Raw genomic sequence first — 25,878 nt, 5'->3', positions numbered from 1 at the left:
CAAGGTCCTTTTGCTTACTCTTGAGCGAAGAGGAGGCGGTCGGAGAGGAGCGCTGCCAGTGAGGACGGCGGCCTAAGGTGGGGAGGGCAGCCGCCAGTGGTGCGCCACCGCCGGCCGGACCTAGAGAGCAGCGGAACCCTAGGAGTCGGGCTCTATGTTGGGAAATGGCAGAGGAAGTCGTGGAACAAAAAGAAACAAAGGGGTACCACTAACCGATGGCAAATTTCCTAGAAACATTGGTCCTCGCAGCAGCGCAAGCAGGTGCAAAGATGCTTTGCAAATTGCACTGCACCAAAGCAGGTGCGTTCGTCCAAAGCAGCTGCGGAACACACCCCTTTAGTCAGTGTTGAGCTTTTTGACAGCAGAAGCCGGTTGCGGAAGTCCAACCAAATGAAACCTAAGAACGTGCATCCTAATTCGTAAATTAGAAAGCTAAACTTGCCCAGAATCTCACAATACATAAACGTATTCATACAAAATCTATCTCACGTTATTTGCCACTACGGTGGACAAAACTGACGCCGGCAGCAAGATTAGGCCAGTTAATTGAGTGTGGTCAGAAGGAATGATGTGCATTTTACCACCAAAACATTTCCATACGACTAAACCCTGTTAGGACCTGCATTACAACATAGCTGCTCTACGGTCAATATAACCGAGAAGAAAACTGTACATGGATGGAGAAATTAAACCACCTAAGATGTACATTAAGCTAACAATGACGCTCTTCCCACGTCTCCGTGGGAAGGACAGATATAGGCATAGCCCTGTTTTTAAGCCTGCTATGCACTACCATACTGGTTGGACTACATCCTAAAATCCATCACGCAGACAGTGTTGTTCGAGAAACAGGCCGCGATCTTGCTGCCTTCCTTGTTCCAGCAAACTTCGAAGATGCCACCAGTCCCTCTGTAGGTCTTGAGGATCCTGCCTTCTTTCACAGACCAGATGTGTAGGCACTGATCCAGGGATCCACTCGCTAAGTATTCGCCATCAGGGCTAAATGCCACAGAATACACTGGTTGCCTGCAGCCATGCAAAAGTTATGTTCAATATGGTAAGCAAGCACAATAAATATCAGAATACTTCACTTTTCATGGTATCAATACCTATGGCCAGCCAAGCTGTACAGAAGGCGTCCTTGCTCAACTTCCCAAAGCTTGATAGTAGAATCAAAAGATGCGCTGCACATGAAACAAAAGTCAATCAATGCTGCTATGCAGGGGGTAAGAGGCAAGAAACCAACTCAAGGCAGCTGCATAATCCTACTTACATCTATAACAGTCATCTTATCTCTGTACATGAGCAATCAGCAGCAATATCAGACAATGTTCCAAATGCTAAACTGGTTGAAACTACATATAGTGCTGTACTTCTCAAAATAAACTCTTCAAATTTTGTTACCATTGACCATTCTTATGTGTGCCACGCATAAGATGCATGACAATTGATTGTAGAGAATAATGAGAATCACTAATAACCAACTTTGTAAAGGAAAACTGATTGACAATACTCAAACACTGTATTCATTATACCAGGGGTACATTAGATCTCTGCAACTGTTCACCTAGCTAAAAGCAGCAGTTCACCTAGCCAAAAGCAGCTGCTTACCTTGCCAAAAGCAGCTGCTGATTAGGATTGTTTGTTCCTGGGCCTGTTGGGCTCCACCGAATGGTGTATATTTCCTGCAAAATATAGTTCAGAAGATTATAGATAGTTATACAAGTTCAAGGAATCATAAAAGTAGAGGACAGATTTGGCATACCTTGGTATGCTCCTTAAAATCAAATACACACTTATCTTGCTTCATACTCCATATCTGCAAAGAGAAGCTATCAGAAATGGGACACAACTGTAAAAGCACACCCGCAAAGATAGGAGCTGTGAATCCATAGGTAAATAAATCAATTTCAGTGCTGCATCCGAAACATGTGGTGCACACCCGCAAGGAACCTATAGGTATGAGGTTTACACTCTACACAAAGCAACCAGTAAGCTAGACATCTAGAAACATTATATGTACTCAATTGCACATCTAAAAGGTACAGGAGATGAGATATACAGGTAGACATTACTCCAACAACATATTGTACCATTTAGCAGTCGAAGCCTGCATGACTAGAAAGAAACTTTCATTGTGCCCAATCATGCAGTGAACAAGGGAGACTACCTATTTGAGAAAAAAAACAAGGGAGACTACCTATTTGAGAAAAAAACAAGGGAGACTAGCATTTGTAGAAGTAAATGCACAACTTTATTTTAGAGAGAAGGAAATGGCTACATGTATGACTGAGTCTTCCAACTTGGCCGTACGACTAGTGTATCACACATCCTCATGAAGCCTTGATGGATCGCACAATGCACTAGTCATAAGTGAGTTGGAAGACTTAGTCATACGCATAGGATTTTGTAGAAAGAAATAGTACCTTAGCTGTCCAATCATCAGAACATGAAGCCAAAAAGGAACCAGTTGGATCCCACTTGATAGCATTCACTTCACTCTGGAAATGTGTAAATGCCACAATGAGGTCACACCGAATGCTACTTTCCAAAACTAGTATTACAGGTGCACTATATTTGTGTGCAAACAATGCCATGTCATATAATGAATTATCGATCAATAATCACATCCATTTAATATACCAGGAAGTATCAACAAACCATGTTGCACATTTTTTCAACTTTTAGGAATGACTTATATAGTATCTGATAACAAGAGAATTTTCAGTGCTACTTTTGGATTGTATAAATCATCCAAAAAGATACACATGAAAATAACACCATGCAGTTTAAAGCATGAATTTTAAGAATATAATCACTGAGAAAACAAACCTGATGACCAATAAATGATTTAACTGGACGCTGTTCCCCAATCTTGCAAACATAGATCATGCTATCAGTTGAGCATGTTGCAAAAGAGTTATTATTTCTCCAATCAACATCTAGTGTTGGAGCTACATGAAAACAGGTGCGAGTTAGCTTGGGTTTAATTCAATGCAAATACATCTATTGCAACAGAAAAGAATCATGAGTTAAAAACAAAAACATTCTGGCATGCCAATTGTACCTGAATGAAATTCAAACTGCTGCTTGCACTCCCATGTCTTTGTATCCCAAACAATAGCAGTTTTATCAACGCTTCCACTTAGGAGATAATCTCCTTTCTTATTCCATTTTAACGAAAATATGGGACCCTTGTGTTTGAACAGTGTCTGCTTCAGCTCTCCTGAAATTCATTCATCACAACGGAAGGATGAGACAAAAGAATAAGGGGAACAAAATATAGGCTGCATAACCTTATATGATTTCAACTGTTACAATAATTAAGTAACAATGAGTTCATGCAAGGAATTAAGTAACAATGAGTTCATGCCAGTTCCAGTTTTAGTGAAATTTAACATACACTGAATAAGAATAATAAGCAGTTGATCACCAGGCCCTTTCTTGAAGAAATTCAAGGCAAATCAAATAATTATGTGCAACTTACGTCAAACACAATAATCACACAATCACGACAGCCCCAAATTGTGAATCAGACTAACTTTAACATCAGAATGAAGAGCCAAAGGCAACAAAACATTGATAAAGAAACAGTAGTTCACCTACCATCTCTACTCCATATTCTTGCCTGCCCATCATAGGAGCCTGTAGCCAGTAGTGTACCTTCACCCTGGAAGGGATGGCAGCAAAACAGATAAGACGCATGGCATGTAATAGTAAGGAACCTAGATGAGAACGTAGTGTTTTGCATGGTGAACAAATAAACAAGTGGGCTACTAAAACAGGTGGCATAAATAGCATGGCTATGACATAGTTCCCCCGGTATCTTCACCCGCAAAACATATAATGGAAGAAAAATATGGGATATGAACAAAAATTTTCAGCAGGAAGAAACTCACATTCCAGTCAAGCGTGGTGACATCCTTGCTCTTCTCATTGGTCCGACCCTTAAAATGTTTCAAAACATGAACACCCGGAGGAGATGATTGCATGCTGGAACCACATGGACCATCCGGAATTGTCCAGATTCTAGCCGTCGAGTCTCCTGACCTAGCAAAGTTCCAAATAAGTACAATAAGTCAACAAAGAGTAGAAATAGACATAGGCAACTTTCTTGGTAAATATGAGGGGCTGCATACATACAAATTGCAATAAATAAAAGATGGGACAGGAGTAAATGAAGAGCAGTGCCAAGTTTTGAGAAGCCAGATTAGTGCAGAAATTTAAGTCCATTAATTTTTCGGAATAACATGTTATATGATACTGATTTTAGAAATATACCATTGATCTGACCTGATACATTTTAATAACACCAAAAGACCACACCGTTTAAAAATAAACAATTCCATCCACTTCAGTTGCAATTTTTTTTCTTTTCAGAATAGGAAGGTGAAATGCCTTCTTTGCTCTGGGGCCTCAGCATTTGAGAGGCCTAGAGCATTCAACCACACTGCCACATTGTTCCTACTGCTGATGCTACCTCACTAAAGCCCCCCAATCATGTGGCTGCTTTAGATCATCGTCAGCAACCTAAACCTGATATGCCCCCTTGGCAGCAGAGGATGGGAGACCATGGCAAGCGTCCCAGCGGTCCACGCATTGCGCCAGGAGAAGCACGCAAAGGGGAGTAGTCCATCCGCTCCGGCCAGAGCTGCTTGCCCAGCAACATCACTGGGAACAGGAGGCCAATAAAGAAGAGCGCAGCACAGACTGGTCGCTGGGGAGCTCCGCTGTGACTTACCCTGTGTGATGGACTATCCATGCTCACCGACCCACCCTAGAACATCAGCTGTGTCATCACCGCTGCCTAGGGAACATGCATGGTAAGAGGGAGGAGCAATGCCCTTCCGGCTGCCACCGCTCCGGAATCCATTGGTTAGAGAACAGTGGTGAATGGGTGCCTGGGAACAACTCTTCACTATTCGATGGAAAGGGAGAAGGGAAAAATGCCTTGATTCAAATGGAAAAGGCAGGGTCAAAAAGGTTCGAAATTCCAATGTTGACGTCAAAATTACAGTGGTATATTTCTAAACAGTGCGCAATTTCGATGGTATTAAAGTGTACCTGGGTATTTCGCAGTAGATTTCTAAAACAGGTACCTTGGATGTCAAAGAACCTTTTCCCTTAATTTTCGTATTGACGGGTAATGTTCAAGACACCAAGATGCATGGGAGACCAGAGGACTATTCACATTTTTTTGGCAACCGATGGAATGGTACTGTTTAGTATGCCAAAACATATCGCTACAGGAGCACAAAAAACAAAAACAAGAATACAAATGTCTATGCAATATAGCAGATAATAAGTACGCACCCTGAAGCTAGAAGAGAACCAGTTGGACTCCATGCACAAGCAAAAACCTAAAGAAATATAAAAGAAATAGTAAGAGGATATAACAAATTTCACTAATTTCTAAAGAGGCAAAAATATCTGCGTGCTAAAGGACCCTTCTAACCTCAGAACTGTGCCCTTCCAAAACAGTCACATCGGTGCTAGAAATCTCCTGAGCAGTTACACTTACATCCATTGGAGTAGGGCCTGCAGTATAAAGATGTAGTATAAACTGACATGGTGAAGGAAAGTAGTATACACAAAACCCAGTCTCCACACAAATAATTTCATAAGAATCTGTTAATCCTAGAATCATATTTCTCTTCTGTAGTTAATTAATATCAAGGTAGAGTTTGGTATAAAACTGTGACAAAATGAATCAATATAAATACAGGATTTGTTTGGTTGGGAGAAAATGTAACAGGATCAGTTGAAACTCTGCCTTTCTTCGACAGATTGCTAGTACTCACAACGTACCAACATCACACGCAACTAGAGAACTTGGTGGCAATCGAGAACAACGAGGACCGCAACAATACTAGTGGTGGTGGAAGTTGCAACCAAATCATTGTTGACGTCTGGGTACCACAGCAAAATCATGGATCAGCAGGGGCTCCGAAGGCCACTGACAGCGCGATGCAAAGCGTCAACTGGCAACAAAGGGGCATGCACATGGCAGCGGAGGCTGATTCACGTGGCAACGAGATGCCGCAGGCCGTTAGTGGCAGAATATGAGGCAGGGGGTTGGGCGGTCACAGAAGGGAGTAGAGCCATTCTGATTTTGGAAGGGTTTCAAGAAGTCGTATCAGTTTTTAGTGCAAGACATTTTGGCTGGTGATTGGTTTCTACTGGCCTGTTATCAGATCCCACGCGATCAGTTTAGGGTCCACCCAAACCAAATAAAAATGAACATAATCAAGTCGTGTTGTTATCTGATTACAGAGTGAAACAAATGAACCAAACAGCACCTAACTTCCCAATAAATTAAAGCACAGTATCTAAATTCAGTTGCATGCCCAAGTTTCTCAGAACAGATATAAAATAATATGTTGGTTAATATTGAGATTTGAGAAGATTAAGAAATGGGTTACTTCGAGCACTAATGAAGCTTAGAACATAGTTCTAGTCTTGTGTAATTTAACTAGAGCAATTCCTCTTCATATTCTTGCTACAGAAGACTCCAAATTTGTTTATGGCATCACAAGTTGACTGATAAAGACCAACTTGTCCAAAATGTGCAGGACATGAATAGACACTTACATAAGGAAATGTCCAAATACTCATCACATGTTCCGCATCAACTGGAAACTTGTTCATGTTGTAGCATAAAAAGTACTCATTTAACAAGCATCAAACATTCTCATATTAAGGAAAGATGCAAGCATACTCATTATTTGCTAAAAGTTGTGTAATCGAAAATGGTATCAGAAGGGTAATATAACAGGTAGTAATTAATCACCTCCGCCAGCAAGAGAATCTTCCTCATGCTTAACCTTATCAATACGCTCTGTATGCTGCTTTTCTTTCTCCTTTTCTTTCTCATGCTCCCTGTCTTTTTCAGATTTATCCTTCTCCCTCACCTGTTCTTTTTCTTTGTCATGGCGATCCCTCTCACGTTCGCCTCCAGGACGCCGTTCATGCTCCTCATTACGTTCTTTCTCTTTTCCCCTATCCTTCTCACGATCAGTTTGAGATCTCTCCCTTTTTCTTTTCTTCACAAGTTCTTGCAACTCTTCAACATCCTTTGTTATGATTTCAAGTGGTTCCAAAAGGGCAAAATCCTTCTCAATTTCTTCATCATTCTGAAACAAGAACAGTGGATGGCATCACATCAATTGGCAGTAGTAATAAATACTGAAAGGTAAACAGACTTACCTCTTCAGTATTTGCTTCCAGCTCTATGTACTGGAGGCCTTTCTGCACAATAGTGATAAGAGCACCAGGTGGAACAGCATTTCCATCAATGCCACCCTTATGGATCCCTGCTTCATACCCTAGAGTAAATGCTGCATGAATAAAACCTGGAGAGCAAAGAAATACTGTTATCGGTTAAAATTACACTATCTTGCTTAATATATGTTGGTGCGCAGATCTCCTGCCTATCCTTAGAAGAAAACTGGCAAGCATATTTTGAATAAGGGTGTAACAGATGGTGGGAACATATCGTCAAGAACCACAAGCACTAAAGAGCTGCAAATAGACTAGAGAATGAAAAAGGTGGGGTACAAATTTCAATGGAAGATCATGAAAAATAACATTCTTGTATTCTAGTTGGGGCAGTGAAGAACAGAGATCATAATGACAGAACCTCTGGAGCTAGGTTCTGACTATTGTCTGTATCTGGTTTCTTCATGTGAGGACTGTAGCAGCAAATTGGCCCGAGGCACAGGAAATAGCACTAAAACTGAATATTTCTAGAATTAGCAATGCAGCTCATTCCAAGAACTAACAAAAAAGTAGCCTTTTCAAGCACAATCAACATATTCCCCAACACTGTCCCAACCATTAAGTGGCCCTAAAAGGCATATGATAAAATTACCAGTTTCCCCAGAATTAACCATAAAATTCATTCCAAAAACCAACGAGAAAATCACCTTTTCAATCACAATCAACATATTCCCAAGCCTGTCTGTACCAGGATGTGACCCTAAAAGGCATCTGCTCCTATTACCATTCTTCCCTACCATAACCCTATTCTCCTACGCACTACAAGAGTGCACTGCAATTCATAGGCGGTCCTGCAGCATCAAATCCCCAAAAGCCCATAATGCATCATTGCAACATGAGACCATGCAAATTTCTCAGAATCAATCCGTGGGTGAAGAAACGAGTAGATGTCATAAGTAATAGCATTCCTGTTTTTCTAGTTGAGCCAAAAAAGACTGTTCGGAACTAGTAGAACAGTTCCTTCCAAGTTTTGGGCTACATCTCTAATTTCTGCATTTGAGGGCAGCAAGAGAAAGATGGCATCAAAAACCGGATTTTCCTTGAAGATACCATACCAATCACTCCCAAGAACTCGCAACGCGTAATCCCAAACCCGCCCCCAAGTCTAAAAGAAGTTGCCCTAAACCGCATCTGGCTCCGAACAACGTCCGGCCGTACGGATCCCTCAGCAGCGCAGAATCCGCCACAGCCCAACCGGGGGAACTAGGCGCCCCGCAGCAGCGAAGCCCCTAAACCCTAAATCCGCGCAAAAATGAGGAAAACTCTCTTGGCTCGAGCAACCCAGACGAGCGGGGAGGGAAGGGGCGGAAGGGGCGCACGCACCGGACTCCTGGAGGTAGCGGAAGACGAGGAAGTTGAGCTCCGCCGCCGTGAGCACGCCCATGGCCGGACGGCGCGGGCGCCGGCGAAGCGGAGGACGACGAGGAGACGGGCAGCCGCCGAGGGCGAGAATGACTGGGCTGATGCAGATGTGTGTGCTGTTAGCAGGGGTGGAAGTGTGAAAGCGTCTGGGCAGCGGGGCGGACGGCCAGGATTGCGCGGAGCGCAAGCGCAAGTGTAACCTACCTGATGGAAAACTATGGGTGGGCACAGAACCCGATATCCCAAGTCCGAACCTGAAATTTCCGAACCTGAATCCAAAATATTCGAAATTTGAAAAACCCGAAGTCAAATCGGTTATCAAGTCCAAGAATCCGAAATTATTTCGAGCAAATTGGCTTAAACACCCGGTACCCGAATTACCTGAAAAACCTGATATTAAAAAAATTACCCCAAATCCTGCCATGTGCTTGCAATCTCAGCCCAGCCAGCCCACGATCTCGTAGCTCCGCACAGCCCACCAAGACTAGAACGATATCTGTGTCAATGTGTCGTCCCGAGTCCTCTCTTCTCATCGTCAAAAAAACAAAATAAAAAACCTTCCGTCTCTCATATGTCCTCTCTCGATCTCTCTCTGGCTCTCCACAGCTAGCCATCGAGTGCCCTCGCGACGGCGCGACCTGCTGCTGTGAGGCATCTGCGCCTCCCGCTGCTGCGTCCCCACTGTCAGCGACACCAACCTCGCCCAGCTACCGCCACGACCGCGTCTATGCATGTCGGCGCGGCGCATGCACGCGCCATGCAGTACGCGATCACTGCACCCGCACATCTCGCCACGACGGGTGCGCCTCCGCGCGCGGCGGCCGTCACAACGGCCTAGAGATAACGCTGTACTCGAGTTGTAAATGTATAAAACCCAAACAGATCAATACACTTGACAGCAGTTGATCAACTCTCGTTTCTACACCTACCGATTCCTCGCATGCGGCCCCATGCTCGATCTGAGCATGATCGATTCAAATCCATGGCGTTGTCAACAGTGGCGGAGCCAGGATTTTTGTACAGGGTATGCCGGAACAAAATTTTCATATGCAATTCAGTAAAATGCATATATAGTTTTGTAAATAATTCGGTAAAAATTCGGTAAATAGCATATAAAGTCTTGCATTCAACAATACGTGCGAAAGTTGCATACATTAGAACAAAATATGGTCTAGAAAAGTGCGAAAGATGCATAAACAAGCTTACACATACCAAAAGACTATGTCTTCTTATTTGGCCTACGCTTCCTCAAGTCCATGAAAGTTTGAATTATGTCTTCTTCATCCACTTCAAAGAAAAAGTCCTTCTCAATGTATGTGACAAGACAATCATCCAAAAGACTATCACCCATCTTGTTTCTCAATTTAGATTTCACAAAAGTCAATGCAGAGAATGCCCTTTCAACACTTGCTGTTGCCACCGGTAAAAGCAATACCAATTTGAGAAGCAAGTACACAACATCATACACCTTATGTCTTTTTTTTTCAACAAGCTTAACTGAGAGATCAACAAGATTGTGTAGGTCTTTGAAGTCATCATCTTCTCTTAGGACATCAATAAAATTGTCAAGTTGGAAGTCCAGTTTTAGCAAGTCAGTGCTTGATATGTCATTAGGATAGAACTCAGCTAGTCTGCGTACCTTCTGTGCATCAAATGAAGCAAATGAGTTGGAAGGATCAAAGGCTGCCATACAAGAAAGCAACTCCATATTAACTTCATCAAACCGACTAGCAAGCTCTATGCTAATTTGATCAATGACCCCAATATATATTGCTCTTCTAAAGTGGTCATCATTATTTTGGTCATGAACAAACCGAACAGATCTTCCAAAAGGCACATAATTACTCTCCATAGCAGGAACTTGGACACCATGCTTGTTGCAAAATAAAATGACCCTATCAAGAAATTGATCCCAACCATGATTCCTTAAGTGTTCCATTCTTTTCTTTGCCGCTTTAACAAGTGTGATTGCATTAAGAATATCTTGCTCCCTTCTTTGCAAACACTCTGACAAATCATTTGTGTATCCAAGAATAGTAAACATTAAGTGTAAATAAAAAATAAAGTCAAATGACTCAAATGCACCAAGCATGGTATGTATCTTTGTCCAATCAGCTCTAACAGTAGTATCCTCTCCAAGAGTGAAAAGAACTTCACGGATTATAGGATACATAGTAATGATGTTGTATACAGCTTTGTAATGAGAGCTCCACCGAGTGTCACCGGGCCTAGCCAACCCCATCTCTTGATTTAATCCACTTCCAGTTTCAAGTTCACCACAATCAAGTGCTCTCATGAGATTCTCAATCCTAGCATCTCGAAGCATGCCGTGACGCTTACAAGAGACTCCAACAATATTCAGCAAGAGAGACACTTGATCAAAAAACCAAACACAGTCATTATTTCCCTTGGCAACAGCAACAAGAACTAGTTGGAGTTGATGTGCAAAGCAATGGATATAATAAGCAGAAGGTGACTCTTGCATAATCAATGTTTTCAGCCCTTTAATATCTCCTCTCATGTTGCTAGCCCCATCATAACCTTGACCACGAATTCGTGTCAAAGTCAAGCCATGACTAACAAGTAAAGCTTCAATTGCATCTTTAAGTGACAAAGAGGTAGTATCATCTATATGAACAACTCCAAGAAAGTGCTCACATGGCCTTCCCGAAGCATCAACATAACGCAAGCAAAGAGCTATATGTTCTTTATGTGATATATCACTACACTCATCTGCTAAAATTGCAAAGGGCTCTTCACCAAGGTCTCCAATTATTTTCTTTCTAGTTTCTATGGCACAACACTGAATAATCTGCTTTTGTATCATTGGGCTAGTCAAAGTGCAATTACTTGGAGCATTGTTCAGAACATACTTGTTCACCTCTTCACTATGTGCAGCAACAAATTTCAAAAGTTCAATGAAGTTACCTCTATTGCTAGACTCTGCACTTTCATCATGTCCACGGAATGCTAATCCTTGATGCAAAAGAAACTTCAAACATCGAAGTGAATAAGTCAGCCTTTTCTTATACAGATAACGATCCTCAGCACTCCACTTCTCAATTTTATCATCAATTGCTGCATCAGGATTCAGAAAACCAAAGTATTTCTCTTGGGCTGCCTTATGTGCCTTAGAACGTGCATGTTTCAAAAGTGCATTCTCTCCTATATTCCAGTTTTTCCAACCTTTCACAGTAAATGCATCAGTTCCCTTTCCCTTACTTTCTTTGTTTTTGAACAAGTAGCATACAAAGCAAAACACAGCATCTTTCTTCACACTATATTCAACCCAAGGAAAATTGTGAAACCACACAAAATTGAAATGACGTTCTCTATCTCCAATCCACCTTTTTGGAACTCATGTGCATATGGCTGAAATGGACCTCTAAGAATATATGCTCTTCGAATTGCATCATGATCATTAGCATGGAAACTTGCAATGGGTTGTCTTTCACCTGGATCATTTGGAAGACGACTCACGTCATAAGTTGGTGGAGCCGATGGTGGTAGCGGTGGTGGCGGTGGAGGTGGCGTAGGATTCACAATTTCTTCAATTACTCTCTCTTCCTCTTGCTCTTGAGTTGCCTCCGGAGGTGGTGGCGGTGGAGGTGGCATAGGATTCATATTTTCTTCAATTACTCTCTCTTGTTCTTGAGTTGCTTCCGGAGGTGGAATAGGATTCACATATTGCCTCTTTGCTGCATGCTTTCGAAAAAGAGATGCAATATCTCCATCCCTCTTCATAATTCAATCACTCTACAATCAAATGTCAAAATTCATAGTGCATCAGCCATAATGACGACTCTCAGGTAATTTACTTTCCTAGAATGGTTGCTGAAGTTTGGCGATTTCTAGAAATATCCATAATCTAAAATGAGAGAAAAGGAAAAAGGAAGGATGCAGTACAAATTTGGAAGCGCAAGTAGTGCACATATAACAACATAGTAAGTTAGTATTTTAGTAACCCAAAGTCATCATCACAGATTCACAGTATCACACATTGCCTAACGCCCTAACAATTCAAGATGTGCAGACTGCAGAGCAAGCAACTACTAAGTACTAGCTGACTACTATTACTAGAAATCTAGAATGCTTGGTAACAGTACTGCTTGGTAATACAAATACAAGCCAGAAAGACCCCCCCAAAGGACTACTTGGGCACCTAAGTACACAATACCTGGACTTGTCAGTTCTCACTGACAGACTGACTAGGAGTAACATAATAAGAAAATCTACGCATCGAGGTGCAATCAGTTAGATCTGAAATTCTGAATGAAGTGGGGGCAGTACTGAGTGGGGGACGAGACACGAGACGAGGGACGCACTTGCAGACTGCAGTGCGCACTTGGCGGAGCGACGGAGTGTCCGGCGAGGGCGACACGGAGGCGGAGGCGCGGACTGCGGAGCTTGGCGAGCAGGCGAGGCCGTCCGCCGACCGCCGTCAGTACTCGAGGACAGAGGACGCGGCAGGAGAAAGTGAGAAACGGACGGGCGGACGGCGCTGCAGGCTGCAGCCCGCAGGAGTGGAGGCTCTGGATCAGCTGGTGCCTTGGTGCCTTGGTGGGCTGGCCGGCTGGGCCGCTGAGGTGGTCCTTGGTGGGCTGGGCCTTAGAGTATGCCGCGGCCCACCTGGACCACCCTGCAGCTCCGCCACTGGTTGTCAAAGCTCACGGCCATAGGACTGCAGAGACAGGTCGACGACGTGTGCTGGGGGAGCTCCGGAGGCTTTCCATCGGTGGGGAAAGGGGCGCGCTGGTTCTCGACGAAGCAGTACCCCGCCGGTCGCCGAGCGAAGCTATACATGGCTCAAAGCGATGATAAAAAAACCATCACTCGCAAGCGGCCCAACAGGACGGCCCGTCGTCTTCCTCGTGATGCTCTCGAGCACCTCCGGATCCCGCACCTACCGTCCACCACTCAGCACCTCCCCCACCCCACCGACGCGGGCGGGCTAGATCCCGCCGAAGCTCCGCGCCGGTCGCCTCCTACCGCCACCTCCATCCGCCGCCGTCGTCCCTATTGACTCCCCCGCCTCGGCGCCGGCCCAACCGACGGTGCCCCCGCCGCCACGCCTCGCCACCCCCGCGACCCCCTCCTCCGCCGGGCCGCCCTTCCGCCGCCGGCCCTCCCTCTATGGCCGGCAGTGAGCAGCCACCCCCGGCAACCCCTAACCACGGAACCCTAATCTCGCCGGAGTTGGAGAAGAAGGAGGGATGGGGTCGAATTAATCTATTGGGCTGAATTGGGGCTGAATCTTCCAAGTGTTTTTCTTCAGACGATGGCTGTGGGATTTGTAGCACGGACGATATATAGTCTCCCAGCCGGTGTTTGCCGACACTACGAGGAGAGCCATCGATTTGTTGTTGAGGAGCTTCTCGGATATTTCGGGAATACCCGAATCCGAATCCGAATCCGAATGTCAGGTACCTGAATTGTTAGATTTCCCTTTTCTCGCGCAATTCTCGGGTTCTAATTTTTGAAATCCGAAACTTGAAAAACCCGATTACCCTACCCGAATTTCAGTTACCCGATTGCCCAGCCATAATGGAAACCAAACTAACCAGCAACGGAAACGCTGAAGATGGTAGCAGGCCGAAGCTTCTGGGCCGCAGATCAGCAGTCAGCCCACGTTAATTGAGGCGCATTACAGCCCGCAATCTCACTCAGTGAGTGAGGGATCAATAATGGGCTTGTATGTTTCCATTTTGATCAGACAGAGATTATTACGTGATAACAGTCCAATTTTCTATCCATCTTCCGCAAAAAATAGCTCACACATTTTCAGTATTTGAGATCCGTACTAAATCTGATGGAAGGTTAAGGTCCTTCAAAAATGGTTGCTTTTATTTGTGCGGGCGGGCATAAATCAATTTCTAATATAATTTTCTATTTGCGATTGCTTACTGTCCTGACAACACAAATAAGGATGGCAATGGTTCGGCTTTTGGTTGGATATCCGTGGGTTTCGGATCTAGCAAGTTTGGATTCGGGGATGATTCTCACCCACAGTTTTAAGGTTCGGGATCCTGAAACCTATCGGATTCGGTTTCAAGTTTGGTTTTTCACCCGTGGATACTCATTGAATATCTGTTTGGAATAAAAACTCATATTTTATAGTACACTAATAATAACTTTATTTACTTAGACTATTAAATTTATTCTAAGTTAACTCAGAAAATTATTAACTATTTATTGCCTCTTGTTTATACATGTGAATATTATATATATCGTGTACATACTATAAATACTTATTGCTCTTGCTATGTTGTCATACAAAGCGAGTTTCGGGTATCCAATTGGGTTTTGGATATCCGCGGTTTCGGTTTTGGGGATGAATTTTCACCCGAATCTGTGTTCGGGGCGGATTCGGATTTTAAGTTCGGTTTTAGGTGCCTACACACTCCACCCGATCCGAATCCGCCCCGTTGCAATTCTTAAACACAAATACATGTTATTAGTATTGCGGGTGGCAATTGTGAGTTTGTGACCGCCAACATAAGAAAAGAGATGCCAATACAAATCATTTTCGGTCCAGTGTTTTTTGCATGTACGGAGGGAGTGGGTGTAGCATGTCCACTTTGCACCTAGTTGGACGGGAAGTTTGTTGCCTAACATGCTTACGGATATGTAGTCTGAGTTTGAATTCAATAAAGAACCTGGTGCTTTGTGATCCAAAAGGGCCAAGCTCCCTGTTGTATGGCCACCAACGGAATCAAGAGCTACACATCGGAAATAAAACACGAGTGGAGGGATGCATTGCTGAGGCATTTTATCTTAAGGAGATCTCATACTACATGAGCACATATTTTGCAGAAGAAAATAATATTAATGCTCATATACCGCGCTACCACACCTCGCATGAGACACCGAGGAGCAATCTCAAGTTGTTTTAGTGAACTGGCAAGGCCGTCGGTGCTAGTTTGGTCTATAAAATGTGCATACAAGAATGGAACACTGCATTGTTGTATATGTGCACAAATATGGAGGAGATGGACAAATATTTCGTGTAAGTACCATCATACATCTCATATGTGATTCACGTTTAGCGATGTACTCGTGCTAAATAAATACTATGTAGGTTGTTTGATCAAGAACAATGGAGATATGCACGACAACCAACTGCTAAACAGCTTGAAACCTTATGGCGTGAGGGTTTACATGGTGGTCCCAATTTTGTCACATGGTTTAGAAAACATGTAAGCATTGCTACTCTAACTACCTTATTTATATAACTTGTTATGAGTTAACAAAATTTTAAAACTTGTAGCGCATGAAGGATAGAAGTGTCCATGATGATCTAAGACAGCTTTCACATGGAAGCACGACTGCAAGGAGTTATGGTTGTTATGACATAAATAGATTTCGGTTCCGTTTAACCAAGTTTGAAGCAAAAAATCCACATGCCGCCACAACAAATAGTGAAGTTGTGACCACCATGAGTGCCTCAGATGGTTCTATCATGGAGTATTTCGGTGTCATTCAGAATATAGTGGAGCTGAAGTTTGAAGGTTCAAAAGATTTAAGAGTTGTGTTCTTTTATTATGATTGATTCAATAATAAATTAGGTTCTGGGGTAAAACATAACAAAAAACTTGGTTTAGTGGAGGTGAACCATAAATTGAAGACTTTCTGGTTACAATCCATTTGTCCTCGCACATCAAGTTGAGATGGTCTATTATATGTCGTATCCATGCCGTTCGGAAAGTTTAGAACCATGGTGGATTGTTCAGAAAGTATGTTCTCCTGGTTGATTGCCTATTCCTGGAGATGAAGGTTATGATGAATGTGAGCTTGATCGTACTATTCCTGAAGTATTTCAGGAAGATGAGTGTAATGGACCCTTTGAAGTTGATATTGGGATGACACTTGACAGATTAGATGGTGACACCGGTGATATAATAGTTTCTGAGGTCCATAAGAAAAAACGGTCACATTGTGCAACCAAAGTAATGTTGACAACATATGAAACGAGGCGTGGTACTAGTCATGGTGACTCCATAACTGAAGAAGATGACCCCGAGGACTTTTAACATGTAATGTGATGTAAAAACTAGTTTTTCTTAGTAGTGTTTTATTTGCTAATTGTTGTATGAAATCTGTTATCTTCTATTTACCATTGCTTTATATGATATTAACTAACCATATTCCATTTTTTTCAGGATAAGGTCATTTGTGCACTCTCTGAAGGGAAAGAAGGATGCATCCTCATTTTCAAGGAGTCAGGCAAAGAAGAATGGTGACTGGATCTTCGGATAGGCCTTCTCTCTTTAGAGGCAGCAGTTCTCACTTAAGCCGAAGAAGTGCACTTCAGCGATGTCTAGACGAGGCTCAGCAATTAAGTCATATTAGTTTGCATGTGTAATTTAATTTCTGTAATCACACTAAATATCTACTTGTCTTTGAACAACAAGAATAGAAAGGTAGGGGTGCTGATGAGGAAGAATATGTCATGAATGTGGATGGCGATGGAGATGGAGGTGGAGAGGGAGATGGGTGCGAGGACAGAGAAGAGTGCGAGGATAGAGATGGAGATGCAGAGGAGGAGGAAGATGAGGAGGAAGAGGAGGATACTGCTGCTCAACTTGTATTCAGGTACTTATGATCATTTCATGAAAAATTTTATATGAGCTAGCTAACTAATACAATATATTTAGATTTAGAGGCAACAATGTGATGACTCCTGCAACAACCAATCCGGCAAATTACCGACAGATTAGGCTGTCGGTGTTTTACCGGCTGCTCACCGAGGGGTATACCCAAGAGGGTAAGTTTAGGTTGGGAGACACCGAGATTAGAAACTCGAAGGTGCAAGGAACACAAGATTTAGACAGATTCGGGCCGCGATGTGCGTAATACCCTACGTCCTGTATGGTGGTTTGTATTGCCTTGGGTGTAGATGTTCTGTTTTGAGGGGGTCCCTGCCCCCCTTATATATCCGGAGGATAGGGTTACATGAATCCTAGCCCAATACTAGCCAAGGAATCGTACTCGAGTACAAATTGAGTAGTTTCCTTCTGTACCGACTAGTCCTACTCTCATATGAGTAGAGGACAACATAAATAAGAGATAAGACAAGCCTTATCTCCTAATCCTGTTTAAACTACATTATGTACACAGTCCCATAGCTCCGGGTCTGACAAGACCCCGAGCTCTTCGTAGCTGAGTACTGCAGGCTTCTCGAGTACTTTCGAAGTAGTCTTTGGCTTTTTTTGAAGTTCCGTCTTAAAGTTCTTCTTCGAGTACTTTCTTGGCTGCATCGAAGCTATGAGGTGCTCATGCCCCGAATTAATTCTTTGGTATGGTGTGTGATTGAAAAATCGCACTCCATATGGAGTAGCCCCCGAGCCTTAGGTTGAATCGGAGAATCAGGCTGAGGGTCACATTAGTCTTGAATCTTTCTTGCTTACTTTTCAAATAAATTCAAAAAAATAAGTAGTCGATGCCACGTATCCCACAGCCCCCGAGCCTTGAATCAAAATTTCTCAGGTTTGGAAATAAGGATCCAAAGGACATAGCATGCAATGAAAAAATGTTCCTGTGATAAATAATTAGTGTGATGGTGCAAATGATGAAAACTAGATGTGGAATTCGAAAAACTCCTTTTTTCGAGACAATTAACCCTGAAAAAATGATTAATCGAATATTCTATCTAAAAATCCACCAAACGACCCCTCACCTTCGGAATATTCCCTGAGACGACTCCTGAACTTTGAAACAGTAAACCTATAACCGGCCGCTGGTTATTTAGTCCCGCGGTAACACCAGGTAAAATCCGTGCTTCCAATCTGCAATCCGCCAAGAAATTTCCAAATCCCCCAATCAGATCTGACTCCGCCTTCACCCCCTTGAAAAAGCCCTAATCTAGCCAAATCTCTCCGCCCCTTTCTCTGCAGCCCCCGAGCAACTCGTGGCGAGCAGATCTAGAAATGGCGCCCAAGAGATCCAACGAGAAGGATGGGAAGGGGAAGGAGTCGCAGCCCCCGTCTGGGGAATCGACTCACAGAAAGTGCTCCAACAATGATCTCATGAATCTTGTTTCCGAGGGTTTGCTTCAGGAAAAAAGTCTTGTCAACTGCGCTGTCAGACCCGAGGTCATGGGACTGTGTACATATCGTAGTTTAAACAGGCTTAAGAGATAAAGCTCTTCTTATCTCTTATTTATCTCATTTATCTCTTATTTATTCCGTATGAATAGGAGATAAAGCTAGTCGGTACAGAAGGAATCTACTCGAGTTGTATTCGGTTACGATTCCTTATCTAGTATTGGACTAGAATTCTTGTAACCTTGACCTCCTGGATATATAGGGGAGGGTAGGAATCCATTCAAAACACAACTTCTACACCCAAGGGAATACAAACCACCATACAGGACGTAGGGTATTACGCACCTCGCGGCCCGAACCTGTCTAAATCTTGTGTTCCTTGCACCTTTGAGTTCCTAATCTCAGCGTCTCCTCACCTAAACTTACCACCTTGGGTATACCCTTCGGTGGGCAGCCGGTAAAACACCGACAGCTGGCGCGCCAGGTAGGGGAGCGCATCGAAGATCCACCGGCGAACTCGATGGCATCTTTTCAATTCACCAGGTCAGTACCTTCTCAGGGTACAACTCTCGTTTTTGGCTCGTGGGTCTGCGTCGCAGATGGTGAGGGTGATTTTCGTCGTTTCCTCGTCGACATGAAGCCGAAAACCCCTGCGGCGTTTTCTCAAAGCAACCTCGACAAGTTCACCGATAATCTTGATGATTTGTCAATTCATGGGTTCGCGACGAGGATCGAGGGGAGTCTGCTTCCAGCACGACTTCATCTGGTGCTGCAACAACTTTCCTAGGGTTGGATTTGTTCCAATCTGAGGACTCGCGTAGCCGATCATGACTCGATCAACGCGATTTGGCCACTGATCTTCAGAAGGCCAACAGCTCCGAGTCCCTCTCCATATTGGAGGAGGACTTGGATTCTCTACTCCAAAAGCCAGAAGCCACCGCACGTCGGAGGGCTTCGGGTTGTTTTGGTGCCAACAGTCTGATGATCACCTCCACTCCGAAGGGGCGCTTCGTGCATTGGAAAGGCATGAGCCTTTCTGATCTACTCGAAGCTGAGGATCGACTTGTGGCACACCTCGAGCCTTTGCCTTTCCAGGAGGGCAGGCCATTAGCCACCATGTTGGAGGAGTCGACTGAACTAGTCGACGCGAGCTTTGATGAGCTCGCCTCTTGCCAGGTGCTGATGGCAGAAGAAGGCAAGGACGATGGCGATTTCCCCATCGTTGAATTCGATGTTGTATCTGAAGATGAGGTCACAGCCAACGCCGGCGATGAAAATGACGCCGATCGTGAGGCACGGAGGGCCAGGAATAGAGCCCGCACAATCCGGTGGAGGAGGGTCAACGAGCGTAGGTGATCTATGCATCGCGAGCTTGACCCTGAATTCGCCACCGTAAGCGAATGGGGCTTCAGGATTCCGGTGGCCAACATCACTAGGGTTACGGCCATACTCGAGCGCAGTAACGATCCGAATGGGCGTCAAGCACTTCTTTACATGTAGAGGGCCTGGATCCAGCTGGATCAGCAGAACCCGGCGTCTACCGTCAGGGAGGAGCGCGTTGGCGAGAGCCGGAGCCAGGCTCACAGCCGAACTGTCGGCGGTTGTCCTCGAGCTCAGCCCAGCCACAACAACGACAACGCTCGCGGGAGCCAGGCCCCTGGCGGGAGGCAGCAGTCAACTCTAGGGGGTAACCCGCGACAGGCCAATCATCGACCTCCTCCAGAAGACCTATGCCAGCACATCAATGAAGGCCGTGATGCGCGGTCCGTGATCAACTCCAGGCGCAAGATTCGCGAGGAAGTCGAGACCAAAGGTACTGACTGCAGCGACCATTTCCCAGCTTTCTCCGCACGGTTCAGCAGCTATAAGTACCCAGAGGGCTTCAAGCCGATCGGCATCACCAAGTACGATGGCAAGCAAGCTCCTCAGCAATGGCTACATTGCTACTCCACGGCCATTAAAGTCGCAGGGGGCTCCAACATCACCAAGGTCGTCTACTTCCCGATGGCTTTGGACCCTGCGCCGCTCACGTGGCTAGAGAGCCTCAGCAACCACTCGATCGACTCCTGAGAGCAGCTCAAGAAGGTCTTCATCGACAACTTCCAGGGGGCGATCGCTCGCGCAGGTACTCATCACGATCTTGCTCAGTGTAAACAGGAACGTAACGAGCTCTTGTGGTCCTACACACGTCGTTTCTTCGACGTTCGCGCTACCATCAGGAACATCTCGGAGGAAGACATCATCGACTGCTTCTACAACGGCATCACCGACCCAGGCATCTACAGAGACTTCGGGCGGAACATGCCGAAAACTGTTGCGGGCCTTCATGACATGATGCATGACTGGTCCGAACAGGAGGAGAAGATGCGGGAGCAGTTCCTGCAGCGCCAAGACAGCAATCTGTGGCGTCCAAATGACAACCACAATGATAAAAGCCAGCGGGACTATTCGGGTCCACCCCGAAAACGTAGGCCAGATGATCTCATCACGGCTGTGGACCGTCCTTCGTGAGGCAAGAAGTCGACGACGCAGGAGGAGTTGGAGAAGCTCCTGCAGAAGAAATGCCCGTGGCATCCAGGTGCCAATCACGCGGCCATTGACTATTACCACCTCCGGAGGACATTCAGCAACTCCGGTGGTGGCAAGAAGGACAAGAAGCCCATGGAAAAGAACCCGAAGATGATGACCAAGGGGACCAAGGGCACAACCCGAAGTTCGAGGATGCTTCAAAGACTGTCAACGTCATATTCAGGGGGGATGAAGACTTCGGTTCCAAGCGGGACCAGAAGCTGCTTCTCCGGGAGATCATATCCATCAAGCCGGCGGTATCACGACCACTCCGTTGGTCGGAGGTCCCCATCTCATTCTCCCACGACGATCAGTGGTAACGTGGCGCACCCACTTGGTATGGTAGTTCTTCCAGTCACCTTCGGCACGAGGGAGAACTACCGCACCGAGTTCATTAAATTTGAAGTGGCTAACTTCAAATCTTCTTATCATGCCAAACTGGGCCGTCCGGCACTCGCCAAATTCATGGCAGTGCCGCATTATGTTTATCTGCTTCTCAAGATGCCAGGACTAAGTGGAGTTCTCACTCTCCGAGGCGACTTGAAGAAGTCGTATGATTGCAATCAGGAGGTGATCCAGTATGCTTCGACTACTCGTGTGCCAGATGCTTCAGGGGAAGTATTTGCGGCCGCGCAGCAGCTCTCCCAGTCCGGGTTGGAGATCCCTTCGAGAAAAGCTAGCAAGTCGAGCATCCAATCGACTGACGACGTGGCCCTCAAGTCGATCCAGCTCCAGGAGGGTGACTCATCTAAGATCGCCGTCATCGGCGCGGACTTAGGTGAGAAATAGGAACTCGCGCTTGTCAGTTTTCTTCAGGCTAACCAAGACATATTCATGTGGAAACTAGCAGACATGCCAGGGGTGCCCAGGGAACTGATCGAGCATAGTCTGAATGTACACCCACAGGCCGTGCCCAAAAAGCAACGCTTGCGAAGGTTTGCTCACGACAAGCGTGAGGCAATTAAACGGGAAATAGCTAAACTCCTCGCGGCTGGATTCATTAAAGAAGTAATCTATCTAGAGTGGGTAGCTAATCCCGTCCTTGTAAAGAAAAAGAATAATGAATGGAGAATGTGCGTTGATTACACCGATCTCAACAAGCATTGCCGAAGGATCACTTTGGGCTACCGCGCATTGATCAAGTCATCGACTCGACGGCGGGTTGTGTTCTGCTCTGCTTCCTCGATTATTACTCAGGATATCACCAGATTGCGCTCAAGGAGGAAGATCAAATCAAGACCGCGTTCATCACCCCGTACGGGACATAGGCTTACAAAACTATGTCCTTCGGGTTGAAAAACGCAGGAGCAACCTACCAGCGTACGATCCAGATGTGCTTTACTGATCAGCTGCATGGGAACGTTGAAGCCTACGTGGATGACGTGGTCATCAAGACCAGGAATTCCGAAGACTTGATCGCAGACTTGGAAGAGATGTTCAGCATCCTGTGTAGATTTTGGTGGAAGCTCAATCCAACAAAATGCATTTTCGGAGTACCATCAGGGAAATTGCTCGGGTTCATCATCAGCAACCGAGGAATTGAAGACAATCCTGTGAAGATCACGGCCATCACTGATATGGAGGCTCCGGCCACAATCAAAGATGTGCAGAAGCTAACAGGATGTATGGCAGCCCTGAACAGGTTAATCTCCCGACTCAGGGAGAGAGGACTACCCTTCTTCAAGCTCCTGAAACGCCAAGATAAGTTCCAATGGACGGAGGAGGCCGAGCGGACCCTGCAAGATCTGAAACATCACCTTCAGTCTCCGCCGGTCCTTACAGCACCATTGCCGGGCGAAGATCTGCTACTCTACATCGCGGCAACAACTCACGTTGTCAGCAGTGCTATTGTAGTCGAGCGAGGCGAAGAAGGCCATGCATTTGGAGTGCAGAGGCCTGTATATTTCATCAGCGAGGTACTCTCCGAATCCAAGGTACGATACCCGGCAGTTCAGAAACTTTTATATGCTATTCTGATTGCATCAAGAAAGTTGCGCCATTATTTCAATGAGTACAAGATCACTGTGATTATGGATTTACCTTTGGCGGATATTCTTCATAATCAAGATGCCACGGGGCGTATATCAAAGTGGGCAGTGGAACTGGGGGCTTTGTCAATCGACTTCAAGCCACGTACTACAATCAAGTCTCAAGCTCTAGTTGATTTTATGGCTGAGTGGAGAGAATCAAATCCCAACTCCAATCGACAAGCCAGAGCATTGGACCATGTATTTCGATGGATCTCTCAAGCTTGACGGTGGCGGCGTTGGGGTCCTATTTATTTCTCCATGGGGTGAACAGTTGAAGTATGTCCTTCAGATCCTTTGGGAGGTATCCAATAATGAAGCCGAGTATGAAACCTTGCTTCACGGGCTAAGTTTGGCGATATCACTAGGGATCAAGCGACTACTTGTATATGACGATTCTCTTCTTGTCGTTCAGCAAGTCAACAAAGAGTGGGACTGCAACAAGGAGACGATGGACGCCTATGTACAAGAAGTGCGCAAGCTGGAGAATAAATTTTCCGTCTTGGAGGTTCATCATGTGGTACAGGAGCATAACGTTGGTGTGGATATACTGTCCAAGCTAGGATCTACCCGCGCACAGGTTCCAGCGGGAGTTTCATCCAGGAGCTAAAACAGCCATCCATTAAGTCCTCACCTCAGGTAACCACTGATGATGGCCTTCAACAGCCTGATCGGGAGGTTATGATGCTTGGAGAGGACTGGAGAGAGGCTTATATAGACTTCATCCGGGGATAGACGTCAGAAGCGCAGAGGCAGCTCGTGTCATGCGCAGAAGCAAGGGTTTCGCCTTAGTCGACAGCAAGCTCTACCGGCGTGGCGCATGATCAGGGGTGCTCATGAAGTGCGTCACGAAAGAAGATGGTTACGACATACTGTGGGAGATACATGAGGGCGTTTGCGGCAACCACGTAGCTTCAAGAACGCTGGTGAGAAAAGCATACAGAGCTGGTTTCTGGTGGCACACTGCGGTGTCTGATGCTGAGGACCTCGTGCGGAGATGCCAAAACTGCCAATTCTTTGGCAAGCAATCTCATGTCCCGGCTCACAGTCTCATCAACATACCGCTATCCTGGCCGTTTGCTTGCTGGAGCCTAGATATGATTGGGCCCTTCACAATGGCGCCTGGCGGTTTCACTCATGTATTGGTGGCTATCGACAAGTTTACCAAGTGGATCGAGTACATGCCGATAGCCAAGCTCACACCAGATCGAGTTGTTGATTTCATATCTGATATCTTGCATCGCTTCGGCTTCCCGAATACCATCATCACGGACCTGGGATCAAACTTCACGGCTAACCAGTTCTGGGAGTTCTGTAAAAATGCGTGCATCAAGGTCAAATGTATCTCTGTTGCACACCCAAGGGCCAATGGTCAAGTCGAAAGGGCGAACGACATGATAATTGAGGGCCTCAAGAAAAGACTTTATAATGAAAACAGCAATAAAGGAGGAAAGTGGATACACGAGTTGCCACATGTCATCTGGGGGCTTTGGACTCAGCCGTCCAAAGCCACACGACAAACTCCGTTCTTCCTCATCTACGGCTCTGAAGCTAACTTACCGGCCGACATCATGTGGAAATCCCCACGGGTTGAAATGTACAATGAAGGCGAGGCGGACGAAGCGAGGCAGTTAGAGCTCGATTCTATCGAAGAGGCTTGCTGCACCGCTCTTGTTCAGTTAGCTCAATACCTATAGGGGATTTGACGATATCACGATCGCAACATGAGGGAACGGTCATTCAGCATAGGTGACTTGGTCCTACGTCGCATCCAAGATGAGTCCGGCCTACACAAGCTCAACTCAAGGTGGGACGGTCCGTTCATCGTCAAGCAGGTTACAAGATCGGGGTCGTATCGCCTACAATATCCTGAGGGCCAAGATGTTCCGAACTCTTGGAACATTCAGAACCTGCGCAAGTTCTACCCATGAGAAAATGTTCGAAGATAGCTGATCTCCGGGCGCTCAGGTGGTCTTTTCCTTCCGAATCAATTTGGAGGCTATGTGTCATAAGATTCGGATTATAAATTTCTCTGTGAACACACGGAGGCTACAGCCACGTGCATGTTTTATATAAATCGACTTCTTGTCATGAGTTTTATGGAGTCTACGGCCATGTTCATGATACATCGACTTCTTGTCATGAGTTTGACGGAGGCTGCGGCCACGTCCACGCTTTATCGACTTCTTTTCGCGAGTTTGACGGAGGCTACGGCCACGTCCATGCTTTATCGACTTCTCACCATGACCTTTGATGGTTGTTTGCGATGATGATCGCATTTTCCCCAACAAGGTCGATACGTTCGATTGGTTTATACCTAACTTGTTGGATGGGCTCGCATAAGGAGCTATGTCAATTACGCCCAGAGTCGTTGCACTCGGGGCAATTTCGACTCCTTGCCGGAAGCACGACAGCTGCGCGACGATGCTCGCGTTCTTTCCCAACAAATTCGATCCACTCGATTGGTTTATACCTAACTTGTTGGACGCGCTCACATAAGGAGCGATTTCGACTACACCCAGAGTCGTTGCACCCGGGGTAGTTTCATTTTTCTTGCCATAAGCACAGCAGTCCCGCGACGATGCTCACGTTCTTTCCTA

At 45.4% G+C, this 25,878-nt stretch overlaps 1 protein-coding gene across 1 annotated transcript; it reads right to left on the bottom strand.

Moving 5' to 3' along the window:
* Nucleotides 1-546: 546 nt before the first annotated feature.
* LOC112899955 (WD40 repeat-containing protein HOS15) lies at nucleotides 547-8,763 on the bottom strand. Its single transcript, XM_025968626.1, has 14 exons — nucleotides 8,602-8,763; nucleotides 7,207-7,352; nucleotides 6,791-7,133; nucleotides 5,456-5,538; nucleotides 5,314-5,360; nucleotides 3,900-4,050; nucleotides 3,607-3,670; nucleotides 3,068-3,226; nucleotides 2,833-2,954; nucleotides 2,427-2,501; nucleotides 1,766-1,819; nucleotides 1,612-1,685; nucleotides 1,110-1,184; nucleotides 547-1,026 (listed from the first exon to the last, which is right to left on the bottom strand). Exons 1-14 carry the CDS (start codon nucleotides 8,660-8,662, stop codon nucleotides 807-809), a joined length of 1,674 nt encoding a protein of 557 aa, XP_025824411.1. The 5' UTR covers nucleotides 8,663-8,763; the 3' UTR covers nucleotides 547-806.
* Nucleotides 8,764-25,878: the final 17,115 nt, after the last annotated feature.

This window comes from Panicum hallii, chromosome 7, assembly GCF_002211085.1.
Source record: "Panicum hallii strain FIL2 chromosome 7, PHallii_v3.1, whole genome shotgun sequence".
NCBI classification, from domain to species: Eukaryota; Viridiplantae; Streptophyta; class Magnoliopsida; order Poales; family Poaceae; genus Panicum; species Panicum hallii.
Note: the sequence above shows the minus strand (reverse complement) of the source record. Positions and strands in the feature narration are given on the sequence as shown.